Source organism: Gopherus evgoodei, chromosome 9 (genome assembly GCF_007399415.2).
Source record: "Gopherus evgoodei ecotype Sinaloan lineage chromosome 9, rGopEvg1_v1.p, whole genome shotgun sequence".
Lineage (NCBI taxonomy): Eukaryota > Metazoa > Chordata > Testudines > Testudinidae > Gopherus > Gopherus evgoodei.
The window spans coordinates 103,929,389-103,954,332 of NC_044330.1; the positions used below are offsets into that span (position 1 = coordinate 103,929,389).

The following is a 24,944-nucleotide window of genomic DNA, read 5'->3' on the forward strand; positions in this document are numbered from 1 at the left end:
AAATATAACTCTCTCACACACTTGTAAGTGAACAATCCTACTGGGTACTAAGTGATGAAATACCTTTATCAATGTCATCATCACTTAAAACCTGACAGGATTGTTAATTTACCATTGGCTATAAGATCTGGGTTAGGTACTTGTGTTTAATCTGGATCAGTGCTCTGGATCAGGAAATGACTGCAAGCCCCCATTTTCTCTAAAAGTGAGTAATAAAATGCGTATGCCTGCAATAGAGAAAGTAGGGATACAGTCAGACTTGAGGGACGATTTGGCCTTCAGGTAACAAAGGTTCCACCCTCAGTAAATCAAAATTCCACAGTTTGCCTATGGAACACTTAGAACACAACTTGTGATACTGGATCAGATTCCTGGGCCATCTCTAGAAATAGCTCATCCCTTGTGTTTCAGGAAAAAAACTCCCCACTTCCTCCATATACCAACCCCATGAATCTGTTTATTCAGTAAGAACATTTATTATGTACAGTGAACTACATAATAATAATAATAATAAATAAAACAAAAAGCTACCAGAAATCCCAAGAACATCAAAATGATGCTATCTTGACATTAGTTGCTGGCACAAGTCAGTATATGATTGTAGATATTTAGTAACAGCTCTCCAGAAACAAATGCAATTAATCTGAGTTGGTGGGTGAGAAGGCACACATTTTATAACAGCTGTTCACAACACACACACACATGCACACCCCCTACAGGTTCATAAAAAAAAAAAATCAACAGTTCTAGTATAGTTCAACAGTTCTTATCCTTGACTGTGCATTTTGAAATTAATTAGGAGAAAATATAAAAAAATGGAAGAGATGTACCCAAAACGCCAACTACTAACCATGCTGCATTGCCCATGTTAATGGCTTTCTACCTCCCAGTCACCCCGCCATTCAGGATGGTAACTGCTTAGTTTAGAACAGGGATCGGCAACCTTTGGCACGCAGGTCGCCAGGGTAAGCACCCATGCAGGCTAGGTCAGTTTGTTTACCTGCCGCGTCCACAGGTTCGGCCGATCGTGGCTCCCACTGGCCGTGGTTCGATGCTCTAGGCCACTGGGGGCTGCAGGAAGTGGCGAGGGCCAAGGGATGTGCTGGCCGCTGCTTCCCGCTGCCCCCATTGGCCTGAACCAGTGAACCAGTGGGAGCTGCAGTCAGTCAAACCTGCGGACATGGCAGGTAAACAAACTGGCCTGGCACCCCAGAGTGCTTACCTTGGTGTGCCACGTGCCAAGGTTGCCAATCCCTGGTTTAGAATTTGGTAACAGAAGTTTTGACATACCTAAAAAAGCTTTGAAATAATTGACTTACTTCCAGAAGTCCTCTCTTTCTAGGTTCCCAGCCATAACATCAGCTGCCTGGTATTCAGCAACAGGTAACAGCCATACACTAACCGTGCAAACACCAGCACATCATTCTTTGAAAAGTTATCACAGAACAGGTCCCAGGGAAAATGGCCTTCGCATGTAACATGTGTGAGCATCCTTCTGAAGGGAAAAACAAAGCCATCTCTTGCTCAGAAAGGTACTTAAAGGTCATATTTGTTTCCTTAACTAATCAAGAGTTAGTCTAGGGTGCAGTCTACTTTCTTCAGCTTGGTTTGTTTACCTATGCTTCAGTGCCCAGCTTTCTAACGAGGAATGCAGAGTGGCATCATTGTGAAGGCTGCAGTAGTTTTAAGCTGTAGTTTTATCTCTTTCATGCCAATTCCCTCCCCCTACTTTGAACCCTCTCCAGAAATACAGGCTTTAAAGAAGAACATCTATATATGGCCTTAATAATAAAACTTATCCACAAACAAAAACTGCTTAGTTGAAAGCATGTCTGGTGTCCAGCTAACACTCCACCACCACCACAAGCAGCAGCCCAGAAAACCCACATACCACACTGGCACAATCTAAAGACAAAAATGTAACAAGTCTGGAGATGAACGATTAAAGAATGCAGCCAGTTCTCCACTGTCATCTAAATGATCCTTTACCATTCACCAAGTTCACACCACGTATGCAACTGGGCCTTTGCTTTGTTTTGTAATGGAAGTGTGCTGCTGAGGTATACTGCTGACCTGAATATATTGCTTAGTAAGTGCACAGTAGACATTTAAAAGGAGCACAGTTTCCAGGGGGCATGGAAGGTATGTCAGTGTTCTGTATGTTCTAGTGTGAAATGTGGAATCAAGTATTTGTATGACTAGAAATGGGACAAATGATCTATCTGGGGTTATAAAATGTGTTGAGTATATGGTGGTGTAAGGCATGTGGCACTAGGCTTTCTGTGTATGTATTTAATGATACTTGTACACATGTTGTAACGTTAGGGTATGACATGGCTCCCTGGAATAGGAATGCCTGTATCATCTCCAAGGCTGCACACTCAGCGTCTCCAGGAAGCATGTTTGTTTGGTTCTCCAGAGTGAGCTGTTCAGACCCCATTAACTGAACTGAGCATCTGAACCACCGACCCAGTGTATAAAAGACCTCTTGTCCCAATCCAAGACAAATCAGCTGTACCACAAGGGAGAAAGGTTACGTTCTTAGGGTTTTTATGATGCATCATAAACAATGGAATTGCTGAACAGACATGGAGTTGAGGCATGTGGTAGAGAAGTCTGTGCCAAATGTGACTGTAGACAACACTGGCAGTGGATGCTGCACACTCTTTGGGGATTAGTAAAGAAAGCTTTTCTAGTTCTATATACAAACACATACAATGGGGGCACAGAGAAAATCCATCAGCAAGTCACAAGGATAGAAGATAGGACATGAACATGGATGCTGAAGTTGCGAATAGGTTAGCACTTGTGATGGAATAACTTTGGTCGAGAAGGGAAAGTATCAAGGGAATTGCATAGGAATTACTAGTCTGCCTTTTCTAAACGATTATACCCATTTCCTGAACAGAGCCCCTTGCTGCAAACTCAATATAAGAAACCGTAGTTAATGAAAACCATGACTTTAGAAGCACTATCGGGTACTGATGACCTCTTTCATATGGAAGGGAAAAGGTTAACCAAATAGCAGGACTGCTTTGCTATGCTACGATAATGGACCATAAATACAGAAATAGAAGTGACTGTCATTACTGAGTCACACTGCTCTTATGCTGAAGGAGGAAGGAGATAGAGGCAGAAGCACACAAGACCAGTGTTTCAGAATGCTGTTGCAGAAGAAATGTAATCAAAGAACAAGGCATCTTAAATGGTCAGTGTTTCCAGTTTTACACACAAGACTAGATAAAGAAGCAACAGAGAATTAACATACGTGGGTGCACTTTTCCACTCAGGGAGCTATAGATACAACCAGAGGCTTATCAGGCAAATTAAGACATCAGCAATGGGTGTCATTCAAGAAACAAGTAAACGCATCCTTTGGGAAGCCAAATTCTGCAGTGGAGTACTAGAATCTCAGATTCCATTCTCCCCAAACAAATTAACTCCTTCACCTCAGGAACTTGCCAATGGTCCACAGCACAACCTCCACTGCTGGCACTTGGAACCGTTCAGATGAAAGGATTCTCGTCTTAAAATAAATTACAATGGAAACTGCAGTGATGACAGTGTGTTAGAGCCTGGATGGGCTCAGTTGCCCATACTGGTGCATGGTTCAGGATACTATTTATCATGCAAAAAAGGCACACAGGCACTGGTATTGCCCAAGTATAGATGCTATGTGAGCAGTGCTTATGTAAAGTTACACCCAGGTGACAATTTCAGGATTAGTGTAATATTTTTCAAGTACCATAATGACACATTTCACTAACTTAAGCACTGAAAATTCAGACCGGTTCAGAGATCATAGATCAAAATATACATAGTTTTCATAATATGAGAGGCTGATTTATGTATATTGTGTGAAAAGACATCAAATCCACAAGGAGAGAGAGTAATAATTAATCAGGGCCTACATTACACAAATGGATTTTTTTTCAGCAAACTAAGTTTTGATTTAACAGCCTTAAGAGAGAGAAGCTTATATGACATCAACCAGGAAAATACTCAGCAACGTTTTATAGTACTATGAATCTTAAGACGTAAATGTTAGTTAATGAATCCTCATAACCTGGTTATGAGGCAGTTAAATATTATCCACATTTTATGGAGGCACAGAAGGGGATGCTAACTCAGGTGTGCCAGGCTCAAATCTCAGGAATTCCATGCTGCACAGAAGCAGGTGAGTCTAATAGGCCCCTTGATAGGCACAGGTGATTACTGTGGAGGTGGGATTTTTTTTAAGTGTACACAAAACATCAAGCACAATCAATCAATAATCCCCACATCACCTAGCTCGCAATTCATGCACAAAGTCATCCTCCTTAACCTTCCCATATTCTCTGATTCATTTACCACAAATACCTGTGGCCACAGAAAGCATAAGCCCCTCCCATCCTCACAAACTTTCCAATCATGGGTCTGCCTCTTCTGGTACTGGAGGTATTTGAGCTTATTTGCCTCATGATGTGAAATGGTGGCGGGGAAACTCACATGCGTTGGGGGCTACCTACCTGACCCAAAAATAATCTTGGCTGCCTGCAATTGTAACCCTGTCCTGTTGATGATTTTGCTGCCAGGGTATCTGTGTTCACCCACACACAAGCCTGTGCGTGGGCCCAATTCAATCAGGATTGGAGTAGGACAATGCTGCCATTCTCACCTCCATAGTCAGCATAAGGGGTTCTTGTAAATCAGATCTGCCTCTTGAGCACTCATTAGGCTTCAAGCTCAGTTACTGCATATCCAAAGCCATGAAATGATCTTTTCAGTTAGAGTAAATAGGAAAAAAATGCACTAACCTAGAAATTCATGCTGCCACCTGGTGACCAGAAAGGGATCTTCTGAAAACAGGACACGTTAAGGTAATTATGATTCCACTAGTGGATGCAGGGATACAAAACCAAGGAGCACGAAAAGCACATTTCAGGAATGACCACAGACAGAGTGTGAAGACAGAGTTGTAACAGAATAGGGGGCAGCTTCTGCCCTCATTTAAGTCAAGAGTAACTGACTTCATGGCAGCTGGTTTAGACTCAAATGCAGAGTTCATTTTTCAGAAATGTTGCAAACAATTACAAATCAAAGTACTGCATCATTCCAACAGTGATGCATCTATAGTTAAAGATATGGATGGAGGTAAGCAACAAAGGAGCACCTGCACAGTTGTTGAGTTGATCTTTTCACGAGTCTGGGGATCTCCTCACTTGTACAGAAACCATCATTTGTCCAAGGTGCATCTGGAAGCTGTGGAGGCACAGCTTTGCATGATCAGTCACAAAGGTGCAAGCTGATGTGTGTTCCAGGAACTGAAGACAGTTCCTTATTATGGTCCAAGAGCTCCCCTGAGTTACCCACACTGCACTTGACTAAGTTAGGAATCTGTCTAAGGGAAAGTGGGCCCTGGCTGTCAACAAGTCCGAAGACATGCCTATAAACTGTATCTTCTGTACAGGGGTAACGTGGATTTTTGACCCAACTTCTGGAACAGAGCAAGAGCTATCTGGATGGAAGATAGTGCTGCTTCATAGGAATGCCTTGGAGTACCAGTCATTGAGGTATGGGAAAACTAGAATTGCTTCTTGTCAGCGATAAGTAGCCACTACTGCCAGGATCTTTGAGAACACCCTTGGGGCCAATGAAAGACAGAAAGGAGGAACTCAGTATTGGAAATTATCTTGGCCTATAGTAAAGCATACAATATTTCCTGTGCAACGGATATATCATTATACAGAATAAGCATCTTGTAGGTTGAGGGCCAACAAAAAAAAAACTTTCTCCTTGATGTCCTGCGCATAACCACCACTGTGACAGTGTCCCCAGCAGTAGTGTCTGCAGCATCCAAGGACATTTGAAGAGCAGAGTTCTGGCCAATAATTGGCACTCAGAAGAGGGACTGGAACTGCTCTCTACGTTCCTGCACCAGATGTTTAATCAATATAGTAAATCTAACATGGTTTGTAAAACCATATTTGGCATGAAGGCTTGATAGTTCACAATCCTGAATTGTAAGATTGCTGACTAGTAGGACTTCCATCCAAAGAGATCCATCTTTTTTGGTCTTGTCATACTGAGTACACTTGCCACACAGTCTTAGCTGGATTCAGGAGCACCCTGTTAATGGGTAATGCCACCCTGGAGGGTGTCGCTGTCTGCAGAATATCCAACATTTTATGCTGCGAGTCCTTGACTTCTTCAAGTGCAATTTGAAGAGTGTCAGCTACCCTCTTTCTGAGGTCTTGAAATTGCCAAAAATGGTTAGCCATGGATGGTGGCAGAGGCATAATTAACTTGTCTGGAGACAAGGATAATATAGGTGTTTGAGGGGTGCCCTGGCCTCCTGTTTCTCAGATGTCTCTCATGTGAAGGGAGAGGGGGAGGCGGCTGGTTGGAGAAAATAGAACTGTTCAACTCTAGGCTCCCTATGATATGGTGCCATTGGGCTAGCGAATTGATAGGTGGCGCAGAGGTCCCAGTATGGCCACTGAGGAGAGGGGGGCATATGGGAAGTGAGGATAACAAGTAGGGTTGGTTCCACCACCCTTGTTCATGAGCATATCTTCCCTATGACTGTCAAAGAATGCATTCCTGAAAGGATATGTTGGGAGAATCCCGAACCTAATCAGAAGAGACCAACTGGAAGTCCTCATTCATCCTCCTCATATCATCCATTGCAGAAGCACTTGCCGAAAAGGGGGCGAGTCCTGTGGTACTGGAGGAAGTTGGCAATCTGAAGATCAGAGTCTCAATAACAAGAAATGCTTGGATACCCAGGAGGAGTTGGGAGGCTGGTTCGTCCATTACAGACAGATCCTTGGTGTAGCAGAATTCTTGTGGCACTGTGTAGGGGATCAGTACTGATGTGGGAGCCAAGGATGCAGCAGACGAAGCTAATATTACTGTAATGGGGGGCATACAGATGCAGGCACCAATGGTGTCTGGTACTGTTGTGTGCTTAGTAGAGCCCTTCAAATCTGCAGATATCCACTTTATATCCACAGACCATTTTGTGGGTCACAGATCAGAGGCGGATACAAATTCTGTATGTATGTAGAGTTCTCGTGTTTATGCTTGCCATCTTTGTCCTTGGTAGAAGGTACTGAAGCTCTGTTGGAGCTGTTAGTTTTGGAACTTTCTGCCCTGCCAGTACTGGAGAAGGAGTCATTTGACTCAACAGTACTGAGCCAAGAGGTTGAGGCTTCAGAGACCATAACTATCACAGGGGAGCGGAGCTTTTTCGGTGCTAGCTCCTTAGGGTGACTCTACATGCTCCTCTTTTTGGAGGCCTTCCCTTTCCTAGAGGAAGCCTGCTCCCAGGTTGAAGAGGTGCTGTATATGTTGATCTACGGGGGTCCTCCTGACCTGACTCAGAAGCTGGTCAAAGGAAGAATTCCATCATCAATAGTCATGAGTTTCATATTCCGGTTTTTCCTTGCTCTGGATTTGAGAGCCAGGCAGAAGTGGCACTTTTGGGAGACATGGTTCTCCCCCAAAGCAACTGACACACTTGGAGTGCCATTGCTAACAAGTATAACATCTAGGCAGGAGAAGGGCAGTGTTTAAACCTGGTGAGCCAGGCATGCCTGGCCAGGAAAATAAAGCTTGTGAGAGAACAAAAACAATCCTCTTACTACTTACCTCTAACTATAACTATCACTAAAACTATCACTAACAACTTACTACTTAATCCTAATGAACTATAGAAATGCAGAATAAAAGATAGCTGAGGCACACTCAAGGCGGACATATTAAGGCTCCATCTCAGGCAGAGGCTGAGAAGGAATTGAGGGCCGTTTGCCCACACTCTTATATAGTCTTGGTGTCCAATATGAGGAGACATAGGGAACATATGCAGGACAAACGGACACTAAAGAAAAATCTCTGATCAAGGCCTTAAGTAGTGCATGTGCACCTGAAGTAGGAGCACCCATAGGGACACGACTCAAAGAAGCAGCATATTGCTAAAACCAAAATTATTTTGTTGAAAGAACAGTGTCTAATTACAGTTTATCACTGGTCACAGACTCCCGAAAGTTGGAACTCCAGTGTCCGAATTCAGTTGGACCTGCAGAATACTGTAGTGCTGGGCCCAGATTATGAGTGGGAGAATTACGCTCTAGGATAAGTAAAGGCATGAGGCCTGACACCTGAGGGAGTGCATTCAGAGACCAGAAATAGGAGAGAGGTGAAGCTAGCCATATAATGATGACATTAGTCAACTCAAGCTTTAAAATTCACAACATTCATCAGTTTTGTTATTTACATGGATAATTAGTAAAAGGCAACTAACACTATACGGGTTAACATGACTATTAACCACTGACTGAAGCAGTGTATGTAAACACAATTATGTGGCCAATGCAAATCAGCACATGATCTGCTTATTCTCTGATTCTGCAGCCTAGTTGCATTCCAGATTTTAATCCTTCATTTAAAAGGGGGAAAATTCTCCTCTCAATGTTTCCAAGGTGTGTGCAGTTATCTGATAGCATGGACAATGAAGAATCCAAGCACCTCTTTCCTCACAACTGGAAGTGATTTCTCCTTTTGTACAAAGTGGGATGGAGGGGAGCACACAGAGAAGGGGAGATTTCTCTTTTCCTCAGTACCAAAAGTATTAACTGCTTTCTGAATGCCAAATCACAAAGACTTCCCCACTCCTTCCTGGGAGCCAAAAGCCCTAGTATCTTTTACCCAGCTGTTGAAACTTCTAGAATAAGCGATGCATTTTCAGGACAAACATCTCCAGCACACTGAACACGGATAATTCTGGGACAGCATCACATGCATTTTACTTAATATCTAAATAAGTACAAGGACGAGACTGTGCTTTTTTCATCTCTTCAAATCACTAGAATCTAGTTTGTTTTTAAATATACTTAATTCTGTCAAGAACTCCAGTCTGCTATGTGGGAACGTTGCAGACACTAGGATAAAGTGTTGCAGAATTTAGGTCCAGCTTGCCAAGAAAAGGATGAAACACTGATTGAAATAAGCACCTTCAGTTGAAGGCAACAAAAACTCATGCTCCCCTGCTGAAAGTAATAAAATATGGTTAAAATCCTGGACTAGTTAGTGCATGTTCCAGAAGAAAACAACAGCTGTACTTATTTTTTCAGTTCTCTTTATTGCACTTATTTGGAAAACCAGCATAAATATTTAATAGAGAAGAGACATGTTGACCCCCACACAATACAACTAACTGTATTACCTTTCTGTTCATAGCATCTTTTAAAAGGGTTGGCAATCAGATATTGAGGCCCATTCATGAAAATGAGATAAGCAAGATAAAAATTTATAATTTGCCCGTATCACAAAAGAATGCACAGTAAGTCTTTGGCATATGGCTGAGATTATAAAGTAAAGCATGCTGTATTAAAGCAAGCAAGCAGAGGTTATACACAATTTTCTCTGTCTGTCATTGGAAAGGGAAGCACAAGTCTCAGAACTTGATGAAAACTGATCTGTGGAGTAAGGAAGCTCAGCTGACAGCTGCAATAATGTAGATAAACAGGAGAATCAACAATAAGCCATGTTCACAGTGTTTGAGCTAAGCGTGAGACCACTACATAGATCCTATATCTCCATATTATACAGGAGAAATAAGTCCTTAGTCCTCACTCATCCCAGGATCTTCACGTTTTCTGTTTCCCTTGTATGCTGCTGCCCTGTCAAAGTTCTGCCTCTGTGAAACAGCATATGATAAGGTAGAGAACTACTACCATATCTCGTTTAGAAAAGGCTCACTACATTCAGTGCCCACCTTTAGCCCTGCATTAGTTTTACTGTTTGGGAAGGAAAAGTTTTGCTTTCACTATTAAGCTCTTGGAGACTGGCAGACGCTTGCTTCTGTCTTGGGAGGTCTTCAAGGTTTGCTATCATGGTGCTTCTGGACATACTAGCTTCTTTCAAATCCATTATAGGAATTCTCCAACATCTCTAAATTGATCGATTCCACACTTGTGATCAGTAATTTTTAACTTATGAACATCAGAAATCTCTTTACGCTATGATACTGAGGAAGTGGAGGCTGCTTCTACTGGGTTACTATTACTGTACAGAAGAGGTTAAAACATGGTATGCGGTCACGTAGCAGAGTTAAATGTTCAGTTGGATTATCACTTCAGTCTGGTACATAGTCACTCAAGGTCCCTCCCTTAAGGCTTACTTCCTCTCCAACTAAAAACAATTGTTAAGGCTCTACAGCCTCTAATTTTCTTATCTGAAGCATTTAATTAGGGAGGTTGCATTCATGCACTGTCCCAACACACTATTAAAGGTCCTTCTGTGGAAAAACAGTGCTAGGAGAATGCCTATCACTCTAGATAGTCACATAGGGGATACAAAGGAAGCTGGTGATTTTGGAAGCATTTTTCCCCAGGTTAAGTCTGTATTTAGTCACACCAGCAATTATGATTACAAATAAAATTGTAAACATATGGACAATTCATCCATTCTTGTTCTTTTCACCATCAGAACATAACATTGACTAACAGCCAAACAATTAGGACTTAGGCACCAATTATATTTTGATACCCACATTATCATTTTAAAAAACAGCAAATGAAATACCCAAAGCTTGTGGAGTAAAATTAATATTAAATAAACTGATCCGTTGATTAGCTTGTAAAAAAATGACAGAATCCGATAAAGGCCTATCTGTTACCTTGATCAGCACCATTACAAACTAATGACAACTGAAAAGATGTAGTTTTAAATGCCTTGTTTCCCCTTGTAGATAATATATGTATTTGCAATTTATTATGCCAATCAAGATCTATTGTAAGTCAAAACATGTATGCAGATATTCGCATATTAAAGAGAACGTTTGGAGTTTAAACACTAACTGTAGTAAATGTCATACAAATCACTATAAACTTCCTCAAGGAACTATTATGGAAGTTTTCTAGAAATAAAGACATTTCTGGAAGTTCCTATGAGGAACAGGATCAGATAAGAAACTCAGTCACACATTGTAGAATGTTGTCTTGTTGCTCTCCAGCTTGGCTGTTTACCCTTCAGCAGAGGAGTAATAAAGTCTCAATTTGTGGGTAATTTAGCTGAAAAATCTATGGGCTTAAATTGAGATCTGGAATTGGAAAGTGAGGCTGGAGAATCTCTGGTGGTGACAACTTCAGCTGGTGAACCACAGGAAGAGCCAGCACTGCTTTGATTGCCATCAAGAGTACCTGAAGTCAGACTGAAAAAAAGGAGAATGTAACAGAAGGATATGGAAAATACAAGAGCAACATTTTTTGGGCAAATGCATTAATTTAAATAAGCTTATTATTCACATCTTTACATATAGATGTGAAACAATAAGCTTTAAACACACACTTAACTGTCTTTTAAAGTGACCTAACTATAAACTCTAATTGAACCTGATTGCCACTAAATAGGGTTTCATGGGACTTACTGCAGCTTGAATTCCAGGAAGGAATTTTACATTTTAAATGACATTAAACAGGTCCTATGGAAAAATAACTGAAATACTGATTGCTTTAAGATATTAGGAACAGGTATATTGCTAATGCAAAGCAGTTTAATTTCCTCAAAGCAATCATCTGCATTTTAATTAACCAACATGAGATATTCTAATTCTTACTAAATTTCAGATGTTTAAAATTCTGGTTTTGATTAGCTATTAAGTCACTTTAAAAGCAAATATTAGTCATCTTCAAACAGTGTTATATAAAAATACAAAGAAGTCTATAATAATTTTGCTCTCCAGCCAAACCATAATATTTTATCAAGTAGTTAATTCATTCAGCTGACTCAAAGAATTGCTTATACATTAGAAATGGTCAGGCAGTGGAACATACATAAATAAAGAAATGACAAAGTTTGCAATGAATCATTCAGGAAACTCTATCATCATTTTTATCTTCTATTACAGGAATTCTCAAACTGGGTGCCCTGACAACACCACAACTGCCAGCAGGCTCCGTGGCAATGGCAACTTATACCTCACAATATGTGGTATTAGTAAGGCCCTACTTAACTTGCAATATTGCGGAAATTGCAGATTCCACTCTATAGGCTTCTACCGCAATTTTGACAGCTGGAACTCAGTCCCAGGCAGTCGACAGGGAGTCCCCTGGTGGCTGACAGCAAAAAATCATGGAAAAGTAATAATGGACTTTATTATTGTAAATAATATGGTCCATATTATTTTCTACAGCTTGTTCACAACTCAGCCACAATTTTTTGACAATCATCCCAAAATTCAAATAGGTGCTTAGGTATTAGGAAAAAAATGCATTACAACATATCTACTGATTACTTTTTTACAGTATATATCATAGCAAAATTATAACTATGTAGGGTTATTACTATTATTTCTTCTCTAAAAGAACATTCAAAACAAAAATCCTTCACTCTTTCCTTTAAACCAGATGTTCAGTATAATTTGCTGCATAGTTCATTTTCTGTACCTTAGTACAGTCACAGTTCATATGCAGAGAGATCAGACTAGCATTCACCATACGTAACTAAGAGCAAAAGTATAAAAAAAGTGACAATTTGCATTAATATGCAGAATTAAAAGGCAAATCTTAAGATCTGAAGCTATTTGCTCCAAAATAGCCATTATTGGGGGTCTAGTCTCAAAACCTGCTTAACTCCCATAAATGATAAGCATATCAATATGAGAACAGAAGTCATTTATCTGTTTTTGATGTTCTTAGATTATAGGCACTGGTACCCAAATATCCAGTTTGTTTGCAATACTTATCTGGATATACTGCAAAAATCCAAGGCTTATTATATATAACACTATTTGACTTCAAGCATGCTCACCCATGCCTGATGTCTAGAAAAAGAGACCGAAAACATTTGAGCAGTTTCTAATGAAAGTTACAAGGCACAGTAATGCTTACCATGCACCAAGATCTGTCAGATGTGAAACTTCAGGAGAAAGCATGTTAGTAGTTCCTTGAAAAAATCTCTTTGGCTCATCTTCAGTATCCATTTCACCTTTAACAAAACCATGCAATCAGATTCATATTATGCACTAACAGTTAAAATACAACTCTGTCCTGATTCAAAGGGATCATTAGCATAGCCACTTTAGATAAACTTCTATCTTGGATCCGATGCAAACGAACATATAGATTATGACACATTTATACACATTCTTAACATTCAGATGTTTTCCCCCTTCTCTAAAATACATATTAATTTGAATTTTCCAAATACACCTCAAGAATGGGTGGGACACAAGTGCTTTACTATGCCACAGAAAAGACAGGGGATCCGGAGAACTACAGGCCAGTCATCCTCACCTCAGTCCCTGGAAAAATCATGGAGCAGGTCCTCAGGGAATCAATTCTGATGCACTTGGAGGAGAGGAAAGTGATCAGGAATAGTCAGCATGGATTTATCGAGGGCAAGTCATGCCTGACTAACCTAATTGCCTTCTATGATGATATAACTGGCTCTGTGGATGAGGGGGAAAACGGTGACGTGTTATTCCTTGACTTCAGCAAAGCTTCTGATACGGTCCTCCCCACAGTATTCTTGCCAGCAGTTAAAGAAGTATGGGCTGGATGAATGGACTATAAGGTGGATAGAAAGTTGGCTAGATCATCGGGCTCAAGGGGTAGTGATCAATGGCTCCATGTCTACTTGGCAGCCGGTATTGAGTGGAGTGCCCCAAGGGTCGGTCCTGGGCCGGATTTGTTCAATATCTTTATTAATGATCTGGAGGATGGCGTGGACTGCACCATCAGCAAGTTTGCAGATGACACTAAACTGGAGGAGTGGTAGATACGCTGTAGGGCAGGGATAGCATACAGAGGGACCTAGACAAATTAGAGGATTGGGCCAAAAGAAATCTGATGAGATTCAAAAGGACAAGTGCTGTCCTAAGTGTAGAACTCTGAAGAATCCAATGCACTGCTACAGACTATGGACCAAATGTCTAGGCAGCAGTTCTGCAGAGAAGGACCTAGGGGTTACAGTGGACAGGAAGCTGGATATGAGTCGACAGTGTGCCCTTGTTGCCAAAAAGGCTAATGGCATTTTGGGCTGTATAAGTAGGGGCATTGCCAGCAGATCAAGGGACGGGATCATTTCCCTCTATTGACATTGGTGAGGTCTCATCTGGAATACTGTGTCCAGTTTTGGGTCCCACACTACAAGCAAGCTGTGGAAAAATTGGGAAGAGTCCAGCAGAGGACAACAAAATGTTTAAGGAGATGAAGCACATGACTTATGAGGAGGAGGTTGAGGGAACTGGGATTGTTCAGTCTGGAAAAGAACAAGGGGGGATTTGATAGCTGCTTTCAACTACCTGAAAGGGGGTTCCAAAGAGGATGGATCTAGACCAGGGGTAGGCAACCTATGGCACAAGTGCCGAAGGCAGCACACGAGCTGATTTTCAGTGGCACTCACGCTGCCCGGGTCCTGGCCACTGGTCCAGGGCGCTCTGCATTTTAATTAATTTTAAATGAAGCTTCTTAAACATTTTAAACACCTTATTTACTTTACACACAACAATAGTTAAGTTATATATGATAGACTTATAGAAAGAGCCCTTCTAAAAACATTAAAATGTATTATTGGCAGGCAAAACCTTAAATTAGAGGGAATAAATGAAGACTTGGCACAGCACTTCTGAAAGGTTGCCGACCCCTGATCTAGACTGTTCTCAGTGGTACCAGCAGGACTGACGCGAAGGGTTTGAGCGCCTTAGGTGCACGGCAATTTCGCCGCCCGGTGCGCTGGTCCTGCGGCTCCGGTGGAGCTGCCGCAGTCATGCCTGCGGGCAGTCCACCGGAGCCACGCGAGGAGCCGACTGTCCGCAGGCACGACTGCAGCAGCTCCACCGGAGCCGCGGAGCACCGGACTCTCTGCAGGCACCACTGCGGCAGCTCCACTGGAGCCTGCCTGCCGCCCCCTCCAGCAAAACAGCGCTCACCAATTATTCTGCCGCCCTAGGCGATTGCCTAGGTTGCCTAAATGGTAGCGCCGGCCCTGGGTACAATAACAGAACAAGGAGTAATGATCTCAAGTTGCAGTGAGGTAGATTAGGTGTATATTAGGAAAAACTTTTTCAGTAGGGGGGTTGTGAAGCTCTGGAATAGGTTACCTAGGCAGGTGGTGGAAACTCCTTCCTTAGAGGTTTTTAAGGTCAGGTTTGACAAAAGCCCTGGAGGGGATGATTTAGTTGAGGATTGGTTTGCTTTGAGCAGGGAGCTGGATTAGATGACCTCCTGAGGTCCCTTCCAACCCTGCTATTCTATGATATTAACTTAAATATAATGAAACACTATTTCAAAGAATATTAGTAAAGAGACACAGACAATGACAATTTGAAATGCTCAGTGGATTAAAAGTGTCCAACCCCATTAACAATTATTAATTTGAACATTTACCTACTACAGATACCGATATTAAAATATTTACCTACTTCTTAGTTTCATTAATTGAGTTAGCAAGCACTTTGAAAGTCAGTGAAAAAGCATCCTCCATTCAAACAGTCTTTAAGTTATTGTATTGAGATCCTCTCAACACCCCCAAAGTAATTTGTAAAACTCCCTCAATAACAATAATTTATTTTCTCATTGAAATCCATTTTGAAATATGCACAGTTCAAAGGGGCTGGGATAAATGAGAAGGGAACTTCTGCCAGCAGCAACTTTCAATTCACAGATTCTCTCAGAGAGAGAGAGAGAGAGATGCAGCTCAAGACTGTTTCAACAACAACCTGGCCCACCTTCCTTCCTTCTATGCAACAATACAGCTTGCTTATCAGTACTTTAAACATGACTTAACGTGCCAAAATGTTACTGTTATGGAAGTGAAGGGTGAGAAAGCTTTTAAAAACAGATACAATACGACTGTTGAAATGGAGGCTAAGAGAAGCAGGTGCAGGTGTACAGATTGAGCCACATCTTCCAAAACTTAAACAACTTCTAAATAAAACTACAAGATGAGGTGGCTATTGCTTTTTCTGGGCATCTGGATGTTGAATTTTGGAGGCCTGTATTGAACTAGAATGCAAAGGTTTGTATACCTATAAAAGGGCTCAAAAAAGAACTAGTAAGTTAATGAAGGAATAGATCCATCAACGGTTATTAGCCAGCATGTGCAGGGATGCAAAACCATGCTCTAAAGTTTCCCTAGGCCTCTGTCTGCCAGAAGTTGGGATATGGGGCGACAGGGAATGGATCACTTGATGATTACCTGTTCTGTTCATTCCCTCTGAAACACCTGGCACTGGTCACTGGCAGAAGACAGGATACTGGGCTAGATGGATCTTTGGTCTGACCCAGTCTGGCCATTCTTATGTTCAACCCCTGTATGGTTACCAAGAAAACTGTATGCTTGTGATCTTAACTCTACAGCATCTCTGTGCTTCAATTAGCTGGGACCTTTCTATAAATGAATGGAAGTGTACCAAGAATTCCTTAATTCCTTTATATTAGAGGTTCCATTGGTGCTTTACCAAATGTGTAATCTTGCATCAGTGGATAGGTAGTAGGACAGAGTGACCACTTTAAATTATAGATTTATTGAATAGTTAATTTTTCAACTATTGTACTTCAACAGCCCAAATGCCCAGCCATTCCTTTATAGCATACCTTTTGCTAAAACTCAATCGTTCCTAGCAAGTGTCAGTCCAAAAACAGGACTATCAAGAAAGCTATATGAACTATTTAAAAAGTTAAAATTAGAAACACATGCTGTACCTTTTCTTTCATTGACCCAAGAACACTTGGGCGAATGCAGTGAATAGGACTCTGACTTCTCCTGCTAAAAGAGTATAAACAATATATTGGTAAATTATAACTGGCATAAATAGCATAGAAAACAACTACAAGTGAGGAACAAGCACATTCAGGGCAAGTTGCTCTGTTTTAAGCGCAAAGTGCAACATAAAGGGAAGTAGACAATAAGACTGGATAGCCCTAACAAAAAATCTTTTTAAAAACAAACACACATACGACATGACTGACCTTAAAAATGTAACCGCACAACACTATACCAGAAAGCCGGGTTCACATACTGAAGTCTTCAAAAAGCATTCCCAACATTTCCTCTAATACAATCATCTATTATGATCACGCAAGTTTCTCTACAATGGTGCTGTCCTTTGTGAGGCTGAAGATTAGTAACAAGACTAGTTAGATTCACCATCTGTTTGCATTATGTTGCTGGAAAGAACACTGAGGGCCAAAATATTGTTCTGCATGGACTGGTGAAGACTGTGAATGACCCAGGAGTTTCAGGACAGAGAGAGCACCCTGGCCACTGGTCAAGTAACATTAAAAATGCCTAAGGTCCCTGCAGTAACAGTCATTTCTGTCAGAATACAAGGTCACTTAAAGCAACAGATTTGGCAATTAAGTCCCTTTTCACCTGCCCTCAGAACCACACCCTCCGCAGCCCAAACAGTGTCTTTCAGCACCTAGCCACCCACAAAAGTTATCCTATTTCTGGCAACATTACATTAAATTAAAGTGGAGAAAGAAGGTAATAATAAGCCTCTCTGACAGGCAACCTGTAACATCATGAGGCCACGATCTCTAATGGGTCCTATAGATGCTATTATAATTTAAAAACTTAATGTTTCCTCTTAATACGTTTTTGCTAATCTACACAGGCTGGTATTGTCCCAGTTTCAAACCTGGGAATTAATTCACCATCTTCTGATAGAAATTCATTCTACCCTGTATGTGATTATGTGCTAAACAAAAACCTATTGAAAAAATCGGATACAGGCTGCATTGTAACCCAGCTTCCTGATGTCGAGTATATATATTTTGGTACTTTATAAACTCTAGAATTTAAGTTGTATGGATTTACTATGTGAGTTGGAGATCTGAGTCACCAAAAACATAGTTTAGATTTACTATGTTTAAGTTAAGTCCTGATATTTCAGATGCCTCAAGTGAACAATCCCTATTAACAGTATGCAGAGTCAGTTTTACAGACTTGTACGTACTTTAAGAATCGTCTTGTTGGACTGGGGCTAGCGCTTGGAGGTAATCCACTGCTACTCACCAAACTTTGCAAAGACGGTGAGAAACATTGCTGAAATCAAAATATATTGCAATATTTAAATATAAACATCATACACAAATATCAGCATTCCTACTGCAAAAAACTAATAAAAATTCTCGACATACAAAGAACTAGAGAGACTTGAGGAACACAACTAGGGCTTTAAGAGAATTTTACCATATTAAAACAAGCACCTCATCATTCATCTAAAATGACTACCTGATCTATTTGACTAGGAAGGTATCGCTTTTGGCTAAGTCTTGAAGAAACTTCTAGAACAATTTAGAGTGATTTCTTATGTATATACAGAGTGCATGCAAGTTGATAGTATTATATTTATCAGAATATGTATGTATCGCTTTACCTTGGAACAAACCAACTGAGTTAGCTTCTAAAAAAACTCCCTTTCCCCCAAAGAAAGGCAGACAAAGAATATGGCTTTTATTTATCACCAATATACCAACAATTTATCAATCAATATACCTACTTAGTATTGACATTTATGAGATATTCTGTAGATAAATTCATGAGTTGTACAGCTATTAGCTTGCCTTTTTAATATTTTAGTTCCCTGTCTGCAGTGAATGCCCATGCAGAAGTCAGGGATATGGGAAGTTTCATCCCTTGCTAATGTTAGTGCTAAACAAAAATCTAACTATCAGTACTCACGAAGGAAAGCTTCTATCACTTCATTTTTCTTACCTTCCCTATTCCTCTGGTGGGTGAAGGAGCTGGAGAAACTGGGACAAAGTCTATTTGCTTGGGAGAGGATGATTTCTCAAAATCATTGTCACTCTATAAGTATAACAGATCATGTAATTACAGCCAATTGCTTTAATGCAATATTTCATGGGCCAGGCTATATAATATTATACAAAGCATTACTTTGTTGTGGAATGGAACCACATGATGCAAGTCACCCTCACAAATGGCTACATGTAAGAATTTGTTACTATGACTATGTAGGAGACAAATTTCATACCTTTGAGGAAAAAAATATTAAACATTATGTGCTGATATTAAAGGATCTATAAAACAGAAAGATATAGACATGACTAGAACTACCTTTTGACACATCAGGAAAAAAAACTATGTCCCAATAGCTTTAGTGACAGCCATGTGTCATTGAGCCACTGGTGATTTCATACCTTATTAGTACAAAACTTGTTATAAGGCACCAATAAAAGTGTATTACTAGACAGAAACAATTTGATGTTAAACAGGAAGCCTAATCTGTTTGATTTTCCTCTAAAAGAAATTTAAGATACCATAGACAACAAAATGCAGCAATATGGGATGTTAGAACACTGAAGATAGAAACTCAAATCTAAAGCATAAACACATTACCAGGCTCAAGCTCTCCTCCCATGACTGGCTGATCTGCATTGCTGTTTGCACTTCCCTATAAAGAAGAAAAAAAATTAATCATCACTGGCCCAGAGACACAAGAGTTTAGGTATTCTCACTTGCACACTAACACTCACCGTTCATGTACTGCTTCTCTGTTCATCAAATCCATTCCTTCTTCCTAAAAAATAATAATATAATACAGAAACAGTTAAGAGTTGGTTTATAGAGCTTTCTTTTGCTAAAATGAGTCAGACAAACTCTTCCTCTTCAGGTCACAATTTGGATGGAGTCTCACCTCATTCCATACACCATTAGCATACTCAGTGAGTGTGCAACTTGTGCAGAACAGAGCATTTTACTGATGGTTAGTAAACGGTTCCACATTATTTAATTTTTTATTGTTTCTTCTACAAAACTAAGAAATTCTACAAAAAAAACTTGTTAAAATGTATTAAGATAGAAAAACAAAGCATTTTTTTTAAAGAAAAAGAAATTCCACACACAAAACTTATTCACTCCCTGTATGTATACATTACAATACTGTTTTTAAATACACAAGCATGTATCATTCCTCAGAATGCATTCAATGCATAGATTGGATGGTGTGCAGTATAGGGTGACCAGATGTGCCAATTTCAAAGGGACAGTCCCAATTTTTGGGTCTTTTCTTATATAGGCTCCTATCACCCCTCACCCCGTTCCAATTTTTCACATTTGCTGTCAGGTCACCCTAGTGCAGTGAAACATGGTAGGGATCCACTTATTGAACAGAGGAGGAATAAATATAGGTTAGATGATTCATCCACTGCTCACTGGCATCCCAGGCATTGAATGATGCAGTCTATGTAATTGAAGGCTATGAAGAAGCTTTTTGTTTTTTTTAAAAGGCATAAACGGACGCTAAGCATCTAATACCCATTAATGCCTTTGTCAATCTCCTCCTATAGTAACATGTTTTCAGGGAGTGCAGCTTTAACTCTGACATATCCTGATTTAACTTTTAACCTATTTTTAATGGAGTATTTATATGGATAATTATTATGACTATGCAACAATATAGGCCTCAAATTCCCAAAAATCAGAAAGCTAGCAAACAGTTACTATACTACCTTCTAGCGTGAAGTTTTAATAGAAATACAGTGTCAAATATGAAGTAACATATATTGTGCCTTCCCTGCACCTCCCTTCCATCCCATCTGTATGTACATATTAACATTAGTCCTTTACTATATTAAGAATCAAAGGAACTTTCCGATGACTTCTTGTCCTTGTTAAAGCTAGTAAATGAATACATTACACAATAAAAATGAAACAGGCTGTGCATTTCTTCAGAATTATTATGTGCCTCAAGTGTTTGAGGAGGCAGGAAGCTGGAGATCAAGTACCTTCAATCACTTGCAACATGTACCCTGGAAATATAATGCCTGGAGAGCTAAATTGCTTTTACAAAATAAGAAAAACAAAAGTCACAAGATTTACAAGCATTTGGAAATGTGTTTTCCAAAGTGAGACTTTAAAAGGCAGGCTATCATATGGGACAGCTTTAACTAAACATTTATTTTAACAGCTTAAATCCCTATAATAGAGTTTATACTATTAGAGGTTTCCTTCTGGGAATTTGCATTTTATGATTCTTCCTCTTCTTCCAAAAGAAAACCAAGATAACTGTTTTTTGTATTAAATCTAACTGTACTTTGAAACAGGCTTGTATTCAGAACAGAAGTGCATTCTTACTTCACCATTTTAATGAACTTACTGCATTAATAGATTTGGGGAAGGTATAGTAACCAGGGTTGGGTTTTTTGTTTTTGTTTGTTTTTTTAAACAAAAGTGGACAACTCAGCACCACCCATGTTTCACAAGAAGAAAGATTAGGTGGTACAGAAAGTGTGAAGGTGTGGGACTGTATACCATTATCCTGATATCCCTCAACTTCACATTAGTTTGTCAGCTTTGAGAGTCTCCAAGCTTAACATGCAGCAATCAGCAGCAACCTTCTTACCTTGTTGGATGCTGCACCCAACTGCTTCAGTGCTGAACATTGGTATATCTCCTGTCAGTTTCTCTGACCGATTAAATACAGCATGCCATGCTATACTACACTAAACTTTTAGGTTTGCCCGATCACGGAGACTGAGATTTGAACACCACAAACTCCACTGAACATCATTTTATGGTCATGCACAATTCAATTGGGAGGAAGGCAGGCGGTTTATCTGAGCCCCAGAAAAATGCCACTGACTCTAAGTTCTAGATTGCAAATGAGGCTGCAAGAGATAGAAAGCTGGTGGGCCCTATGTGGGGAGAAAGATGTCTGATGGCTAACCACTTTTATAAATGGGACAAAATCCTGATTTCAGTATAATATTTTAGGACACATTTTATATTTTCTGTAAATTTTTGTATCTCTGGAAACTGATTCAACCTGTGACTATTAAATGCACCTTGAAGTGACAGATTTTTGCTAAACACTCTTTACAGATCAGCTATTACTTCTGAGTGAAGATATCAATGATGATGAGTAGGATACACCAGCTCGTGTAAAGCCAATAAAGCAAGCTTTCTATGGGTATGTCTATACTATGGGATTATTCCGATTTTACATAAACCGGTTTTGTAAAACAGATTGTATAAAGTCGAGTGCACACGGCCACACTAAGCACACTAATTCGGTGGTGTGCGTCCATGTACCGAGGCTAGCATCGATTTCTGGAGCGTTGCACTGTGGGTAGCTTTCCTGTAGCTATCCCATAGTTTCCGCAGTCTCCCCAGCTCATTGGAATTCTGGGTTGAGATCCCAATGCATGATGGTGCAAAAACAGTGTCGCAGGTGATTCTGGGTAAATGTTGTCACTCAGTCCTTTTACAATCATTTCGTGCCCTTTTTCCCTGGATTGCCCTGGCAGATGCCATAGCATGGCAACCATGGATCCTTTTTTACCTTTTGTCACTGTCACCGTACGTGTACTGGATGCCGCTGAGAGAGGCGGTACTGCAGTGCTTACACAGGAGCATTCATTTGCCTTTGCAAGGTAGCAGAGATGGTTACCCTCCCTATTCCACTGTCTGCCATTGTAAATTGGCGATGAGATGACGGTTATCAATCATTTTGTACCGTTTGCAATTGGAAAGTGGCGATGACGGTTATCAATCATTTTGTACCGTCTGCTGCTGTCGTGGGTGCTCCTGGCTGACCTCGCTGAGGTCGGCCAGGGGCGCATGGACAAAAATGGGAATGACTCCCCGGGTCATTCCCTTCTTTATGTTTTGTCTAAAAATAGAGTCAGTCCTGCCTAGAACATGGGGCAAGTGTACTAGAGAGCCAGAGAGCACAGCCACTCCAGCTCACAGCCTCAGAGATCCTGCAGAAATGATGAGCTGCATGCCATTCTAGAGGGTGTCCCTGCAACAACCCCACCCATTGCTTCCCTCCTCCCACACCCCTCCTGGGCTACCGTGGCAGTGTCCCTCCATTTGTGTGATGAAGTAATAAAGAATGCAGGAATAAGAAACACTGACTTTTTAGCGAGATAAAATGAGGGGGCAGCAGCCTCCAGCTGCTATGATAGTCCTGGGAGTACAGATAACCAGCATTTTGCACCATCTGCCAGGAATGACAGGGATTCATTCCCATTTTTACCGAGGCCAGCCAGGAGCACTCAAGGGATGATGACGTGACAGTGACAGTCCCAATGGTTTTCCACCATTTTGTACCAGAAAGGAAAGGGAGGGGATGCTGCTGTTCAGCGCCGCAGCACCGCGTCTATCAGCAGCATGCAGTAGACATACGGTGACACTGAAAAATGGCAAGAAACGATTTTTTTCCCTTTTCTTTCAGAGTGGGCAAGGGGTGGTAAATTGATGAGATATATCCTGAACTACCCAGGACAATGTTTTTGACCCTACAGGCATTGGGAGCTCAGCCAAGAATGCAAATGCTTTTCAGAGACTGTGGGACAGCTGGAGTCCTCAGTCTCCTCTCCCCCCCTCCATGAGCATCCATTTGATTCTTTGGCTTTCCGTTACGCTTGTCACGCAGCACTGTGCTGAGTCCCTGCTGTGGCCTGTCTATCATAGCCTGGAGATTTTTTCAAATGCTTTGTTATTTCGTCTTCTGTAAGGGAGCTCTGATAGAACAGATTTGTCTCCTCATACAGCGATCAGATCCAGTATCTCCCGTGCGGTCCATGCTGGAGCTCTTTTTGGATTTGGGACTGCATCGCCACCCGTGCTGATCAGAGCTCCACGCTGGGCAAACAGGAAATAAAATTCAAAAGTTTGCGGGGCTTTTCCTGTCTACCTGGCCAGTGTATCCGAGTTCAGATTGCTTTCCAGAGAGGTCACAATGGTGCACTGTGGGATACCGCCCGGAGGCCAATACCGTCAATTTGCGGCCACACTAACCCTAATCCGACATGGCAATACCGATTTCAGCTCTACTCCTCTCGTCGGGGAGGAGTACAGAAACCGGTTTAAAGAGCCCTTTATATCGATATAAAGGGCCTTGTTGTGTGGACAGGTGCAGGGTTAAATCGGTTTAACGCTGCTAAATTCGGTATAAACGCGTAGTGCAGACCAGGCCAGAGTCTTGTTATTTACAAAACAGAACTAGAATCATCTCTTACCTGTTTGATTTGATGAAGGCGGCTGCTAGGAATACGTACAGGAGATGACGGAACCAACTGGAAAACAAACACGTTATAGCTGAAACATTTTTTAAAACTGCAAAATCAGGAAGTTTAGACACTACCTTTTTTCTAATATATTATTTCATTCTCAAAAAGATAAACAGCCACTTCAATATTACCAAAATAGCATCTAACACACTTTGCATATGTTAAATGCAATACATTTTGCATACAATTATAAATGTATATTAGTTTTATAAGTGAGAGCACTAGACTATTTCATTATGAAATTTCTCTGTATGCTTAGAAATGACTCCTAATTATTGTGTGCCAACTTCCATCCCACTTCAGTCTCACACTACTTAATACTCTCACCTTTCATGAACTGTACTGGCAATACCGGCCACCCGTTGTGGTTGCAACAACACAATAGGTAAGGAATAATAAGCACTTCCATCTTAAAGCTGTTGTAAGTTGCTCATAATGCTAAAAAGAAAAATCGATTGAGCAGGAGTTTTCCAGGGCTGGTCTCTGCCTGCAGATTAATATTTTTGACATGATAAAGATTCAGACATTAAAGTGTAAGGAGAGTAAAAACATTTCTCAAGCTCTTCTGCCCTCAATAGCTATACAGCTTAAAATGACAGAAAGTTAAAATACGGTAGTGAAATGGCCTCACTGAGTAGGAGTGCCTTTGAGCACACTGTTTCAGCATTTTCTCCCTTGCTGTTGCACAGAACACATAAAAGCAAATCCCATAAAATGATATCTATTAACAAGGAAAAATCTGAAGGATCAAATAAAAGCCAATCTGGCAGAGATATAAGCCACACTCCGGGGACTCTAACTAGATTCTTTAGTTTTATACTTAACTTGACTGCTAGTTTGATAAAAATGATAATTTATGAACTCCTAGGCATTGAACCAACAACTTACTGTAGTTCATCAAAGAAAGCAAAACTT

The 24,944-nt window shown here is 40.7% G+C and overlaps 1 protein-coding gene across 1 annotated transcript in view; it reads right to left on the minus strand.

Moving 5' to 3' along the window:
• Positions 1-9,101: 9,101 nt before the first annotated feature.
• Positions 9,102-24,944, minus strand: part of LOC115657582 (protein FAM122A-like) — a 43,026-nt gene continuing 27,183 nt past the window's right edge. Inside the window, exons 3-11 of the mRNA XM_030575625.1 lie at positions 23,979-24,035; positions 19,488-19,531; positions 19,351-19,405; positions 18,706-18,798; positions 17,945-18,033; positions 16,689-16,752; position 15,227; positions 12,873-12,969; positions 9,102-11,194 (exon numbers count right to left, since the gene is read on the minus strand). Of these exons, the coding sequence (XP_030431485.1) occupies positions 11,035-11,194; positions 12,873-12,969; position 15,227; positions 16,689-16,752; positions 17,945-18,033; positions 18,706-18,798; positions 19,351-19,405; positions 19,488-19,531; positions 23,979-24,035 (660 nt within the window). The 3' untranslated portion in view covers positions 9,102-11,034. The remainder of the gene's footprint in view (positions 11,195-12,872; positions 12,970-15,226; positions 15,228-16,688; positions 16,753-17,944; positions 18,034-18,705; positions 18,799-19,350; positions 19,406-19,487; positions 19,532-23,978; positions 24,036-24,944) is intronic.